At 41.1% G+C, this 6000-nt stretch overlaps 1 protein-coding gene across 3 annotated transcripts in view; it reads left to right on the top strand.

Moving 5' to 3' along the window:
* The first annotated feature begins 779 nt into the window (after positions 1-779).
* The window catches only part of LOC124551709 (28S ribosomal protein S31, mitochondrial), a 73668-nt gene continuing 68447 nt past the window's right edge, over positions 780-6000 (top strand). The window contains exon 1 of one of the 3 annotated variants that reach the window (XM_047126461.1): positions 780-902. In XM_047126461.1, the coding sequence (XP_046982417.1) occupies positions 793-902 (110 nt within the window). In that variant the 5' untranslated portion in view covers positions 780-792. Of the gene's footprint in view, positions 903-983; positions 1003-1217; positions 1367-6000 lie in introns of those variants that run through there. The other 2 variants (XM_047126463.1, XM_047126462.1) reach the window with 2 other exon arrangements.

The following is a 6000-nucleotide window of genomic DNA, read 5'->3' as shown; positions in this document are numbered from 1 at the left end:
TCGATCTGTTGTGTTGAATATTCTGAAAAAACATAAACGTCTTCATTAAATAAAACTACTACAGACATATCAAAGTTATTTAAATAAACAAATGGAAAACACACTGCTTAATTCACGATAGAAGAGAATACATTTGATTTATAAGCTACGAGATTATTTAATGAAAAATTAAATGTCTTACAATTAATTGTGGACATTTTTCAGCAGGAAATTTCTTCAATTCCACGGTGAGCTTTATGAATTTAAAGTAAAAAATCCGTTTATAATAAAGATAAGAAGTATGTAAATATGAAACAAATACAAAGACGACTGTAACCGAGGACCACAGACTTCAGTGCAGAGCAAGACGATAGAATATTTCAAAACAACCACCATTGGAGTTTAGACAGCTCTCATTGGTCAATTCCAGCTTCGTTTGACCCATGGCGCCTCTAGTGGTCTGGAATGGAACTACGTGGCTTGTTGCCTCTTCGCCCATATAGCTTTCACCCCCTTGTAGAGAACTACCAAAACAACTGCACTGGATGTCTGCAACCATTGGGCTCAAAGAGGGTCCCAAAATCCACACTACACTACTATAATACCATTCCTAACGATGTAGGGTTGCTAGGTCGGCCAGTGAAAAGGTGGCAAGACAGCTTCTTGACTAGGAATAGTCCATAACAGGCCAAGAGTTCAGACACTTGGAAGAAGAAGAAAAAAATATGTAGATTACTGTACAGGGCCCAAACTAATTATGATCATGATAATATATTACAGAGCTTAGATATGTCGTGAAAACGGTACCAAAAGATGTTGCTAGATCGCGGGGCGACCGAGCGCTCCAGCAGAGTCGAAGATTTACGGAACTGTGGTAAACTGTTCGGAGTCGTGCTCAAACAAAGTACTGCAATTGTGCTGAGGTACGGTAATCGATGTTAACTTCTGCATGTGACGTTGGTAGCAAGAATAGCTATTGACGCGTTTCAGTGCATGTGGAAAGTCGGTTCAAAATTTTGTGAAGTAAGTTCTCTTGTGCATTGGAATGCCAATTGTATCAAAGCAACCAAATTATTTTAAAAATAAGACTTAAGTTGTGCAATTTAAAAATATCGTTAGAGATTACATAAATATACTACAATGGCTGGGGATATCCTAAACTTTTATGTAGTCGTAAAAGATGGAACTCTCTAGCAATATCTCTTTGGTAACAGACGTATCTTCCTGCTTATCACTTTGTACACAGTAGTTTCTCAGCTGGTTTTTGTTTACAATACATTAAGCAATATATGTGTTAACCCTTGTAAGACTAAGTAGGAAGTTGACCATCAGTTTTAATTGCGCTGCAGTTTAATACTCGAATATGTCGCACATGTGATCGACTAAAGTAAGTGACAGTCTGTTGTCGTTGCAAAGTTTTCGAACAGATCTCATTTTTTTAGTCTGACCAGGCATTCTCTGTGCCGGGAAGGAGACTGTGATGCCTAGAGTATCTGTGTTAGTTAATCTTTTGTTTCTTGTTCTCTGGAAAAGAGAAAAATCACGAACCCGGAAACTTTTTCTTAGTTTTCGATTTTTATTTCCACGGAGTGCACAAGTTTGCATACCTGCCGAATAAGCACGACTGATGTTATAGAATTAGGAGATATTCAAAGAAATCCTAATTATTTTCCCACTACTGTCTTACTAATACAAAAGCGAAACCTATCCTGAATGTAAACTCCAATGTTAATCAAACTAATAGTGCAAGTGCCATTAATACACACTGAGTGTGATATCGTGCCAACATTCATGTTTCACGCCGTTTAGTACAGTGTTAGTTGTAGCATGTGATTCAGTTTGCATAACCCATTTTCCATATTGTCATGATATGAATGCTGTAAATTAGCCACCGTGAAGAAGTCATCTATATTTAGTTTAACCTAGCATAGCCAGAATCATGAGACTTAACTGTTTTAGCTTCCCTATTCCAAAATGTACCATGTAGATAGAAACAGCAAATTTGATATCCATGTTGTGATTGTTGTCATGATGAGTATCTTAGTGATATCATCATTATTGACATCATACTATGCCTATACCTCAAGGTTCAGGATTACTCAGCACACACTCATTGAACAGTCTCCATAATGTACGTGAATTACTTGTGTTGTCTAGTAAGGCCTACTGTCTTGGACTGTGTTGTTTTAATGTCTCCATATGCTGAATGCATCTTTTTCCATAGAGATGTACTGAAATTAGTTTGAAACTGTTGGAGATCAGTCAAGCACCTTTCACTTTCACTTTGAATGAACTCCTTTTGAGTGCAGTGCCATGTTATGCAGTAAAATGATCTGTAATAAATAATCCACATTTGTCAGCCTTCCAGCAGTTTTCATTTTGTTCTTTAGATTTCTGGTTTATGAAAAAGTTACTCTATTTACAATACCTAAAGTCATTTTTCATGTAACTATCACCAGCACTGTCCATAATTAATTGGACATCCAAAGTTGAAAGTGGGTGATGCGCTTGTCATTTAATAAAAAGGTGGCAGAAGTGACTGTTTTTCTGTAGAGAATGCTTCATATACAGTGTTAGTTTTCTTCTTATCTTTCATGTAACTGCATCCACATTGTGGACCTGTTTCTTAATGAACTGGTACAGGGGTAGTTGGTTGTCAGGACATCATTAGACCTGACTTGTAACCATTCTCTCTTCAAGTTGTATGGGTGTGTCGTGGGTTAGCAAAACTCTTTTTATTACTTTAGGAATAACCCATAACACAAAATGATGTTCGAGAGAAAGAGCAAACAAACAACAGCATAAATAATATAGCTGGAAAACAAAGAAACATAGATCATAGGCAGTGTCAGAGATGTTGTTGCGTGGAATATTTCACTTGTGCGTAGTACTAAATCTTACACATATACACTGTTTACTAGCTGCGCCCCCCCCCCCCCCCTAATGTCACCGATATTTCTCATTGAACCTGACATGTGGTCTGGACTGGGTGACAACAGATCGCATACTGGTAACTGCTGGTTTCCTGGTGGTGGGCTTTGATGACCGGACAACAGGTCTCATACTGGTGGTGGGTTCTGACGACCATTGCGGCTGCTTCACAGTGCATGGTGAGGTAGTAGATAAGTACTTGGCATGTCTGTGGTGGGTGCAACTGGGTCGTGATCTGTGGTACTTACACGAAAGGCTGGCTTAAGTCTATCGACATCATTGATGACCGTCGGTGTGCCCATTATGTCAACAGTGAATTTTTTGTCTTGCCTGTGAACTACACTATATGGTCCGTCATAGGGTGGCTGCAGCGGCTTGTGTACCACTTCATTGCGAATAAAACCATAGTGGCATTCATGTAGCTCATTGAACATGGATGGGTGGCGGTTCAGCTGATCCCTTGGTGCCACTGGACATATGTGTCATTCATGTGTGCAGCTTATTGACAAACTCTGATGAGTCAATGGATTCATCTTGTACATTGGTGAAGAACTCACCAGGAAGGCATATAAGTTGACCATACATGAGCTCCGCTGTAGTTGCTTGGAGGTCTTCTTTCAGGGGCGCACGTAGACCTAAGAGAAAGATAGGTATCATCTCTGTCCACCGTTGCGAATCGTGGCATCGCAGCGATGCTTTGAGCTGGTGGTGCATACGCTCAATTAAATAGTTTGCTGCTGTTTGGTACGCTGTGGTCCTGATTTGCTTCATGCTAAGTAAGACAGAGAGTGCTTTGAAGAGATAGGATTCAAATTGTCTGCCCTGGTCAGTTGTGATTCACAAGGGTATGCCGAAACTGGCAATCCACCCACAAAAGAATGCAGTTGCGACAGATTCTGCAGTTATATCATTTATCGGAAATATTTCAGGCCACCGTATATAACAGTCTATAACTGTGTGAAAGTAATTGTGTCCTTCCGACGGCGGGAGAGGTACTTTGAGATCTAAATATACATGTTCAAACCATAGATTTGGAGGGATGAAGCTTTGAAGCGTTGATCTGACATGTCTACTAATTTTATTGCATTGACAAGCCATGCACTGTCGTACAAATTGCTTACAATCTCTGTCCATGTGTGGCCAGACGCACGCTCACTTCACCATGTTTGTTGTGCTTCTAACACCTGGATGCGACATGTTGTGTAGTGAAGCGATAGTCTACTGCTGGAAGTTGTAGTAACGAATGGCTGTGGCCTGTTATTGGCAACCTCACAATATAGCTCAATAGCTGATGGTGGTAGCATGATGCGGCGGAGTTGCATGCCTGACGGTTACATCAACAAATCACGTAATTCATCATCCAATTGTTTCACCACCGCTTCAGAAATAGCTTCTATATGTGAGAGCACATCAGCTGGCTTGTTCAGTTCCTCTACGACATGAATGATGTTAGTAGTAAATTGACCATAAAATGAAGATGTCAAAGCTGTCATGGTCAAACTTTATCTGGGTGTTGTCAGAAAGCATATATCAGTGGCTTGTGATCCATTAGCAAAACAAACTACTGTCCCTCTAACATGTGTCAGAACTTTTTCATGGATGCGTAAGCAGCATACAGCTCATGGTCATATGTTGACCAATTTTACTGTGAAGGTGACAACTTTTTGCTAAAGAAGGCTAGTGGTTGCCAGTGTCCATCCACGCATTTTTGTAGTGCAGCACCAATTGAGGAAGCGGATGCCTCAACCATCAGAGCAAGTTGCGCCTGCGGTACTGGGTGCGCCAAGAGTGCTGCTTTACTGATGGCAGTCTTCAAATCAGGAAATGTCATTTCAACTTCTAGATTCCACTGAAGTTAATCTTTTGATGTTGGTTTGCCTTGTATGAATTTGTTCAGTGATGCAGTTAGTTGGGCGTGGTTATGGACAAAACGAGGATAGAAGTTTGTGACACCGAGGAAACATCGTAGTTCCTTGATTGTAGTAGGTCATGGAAAGCCAAGTATTGCATCTACCTTCTCTTTTGATGGCCGAATTCCTTAAGTATTAATGATTTAGCCAAGAAATTGAACTTCTGCTGCCCCAAAGTCACATGTGGGTGGATTAATAATGAGGCCATGCTCTCATAGATGGTTAAAGTGTTGCCGTAGGGGTGACAGATGTTCAGCTTCCAAGTGTGACATGACCAAAACATTGTCTATGTATACATAGCAATAATCCACGTAACGTGTGACCTCATCCGTAAATCTTTGGAATGTCTGAGCAGCGTTACATAGCTTGAAAGGCATGCAAGTGGACTCGAACAACCCAAAAGTTGTGCATACAGCTATCTTAGGAACATCGTCTGGTGCCGTGGGTATCTGGTAAAAAGCTCTAACGAGGTCCAGCATAGAGAATATGTTCTTCCGTAGACATTGGACGTGAAATCCTCGATGTGTGGTATGGGGTACCAGTCTGGAATCATTCTTGGATTTAGCTGTCGATAGTCTCCACAAGGACACAATCCATTGTTCTTTTTCGGTACCACATGAATGGGAGATGCCTAACTGCTACATGACAGACGAGAGATCCCCTGTGCGAGCATGTTTAACCAGTGCTTTCAATTTCTGTGGCGTTAAATGATGTGGTCGAGCATGAACGTGTGGCCCAGGCGTGGTCAAAATGTAGTGCACTGTGGACTGCTGCACTGGGGGCTAGCATGGGAGCTTGACACATGATCTCAGGAAACTGTTTCAGAAGTTTTATAAACGGAGAATTTCTTTCCAGTTATCATTCTGACGCTAGCATCTTCCACATGGCATACTAGTCCTCTGCAAGCTAAGTTAGTACTATTGTCTGCAGGCGTCAATGCCGGAGGTCAGGCATAAGTCCATATAAAGATAGAAAATGTGCCCCCAGTATAGGATGTGTGATGTCTGCCATGACAAACTGCCATTTGAACAGGGGTTGTAGGCCTAGGTTTAATACTAATCTGGTATGACCGTATGTAGCTATTGTAGAACCATTGGCTGCAAAGAAGTGGTAACCATCACGCTTACAAAGTGGCAAACGGGCAGATGGGTAGACTGATACATCTGCGCCTGTGTCTACT

This window comes from Schistocerca americana, chromosome 1 (assembly GCF_021461395.2).
Source record: "Schistocerca americana isolate TAMUIC-IGC-003095 chromosome 1, iqSchAmer2.1, whole genome shotgun sequence".
NCBI classification, from domain to species: Eukaryota; Metazoa; Arthropoda; class Insecta; order Orthoptera; family Acrididae; genus Schistocerca; species Schistocerca americana.
The sequence above is the reverse complement of the archived record's forward strand: the minus strand, read 5'-3'. Positions and strand labels throughout refer to the sequence as shown.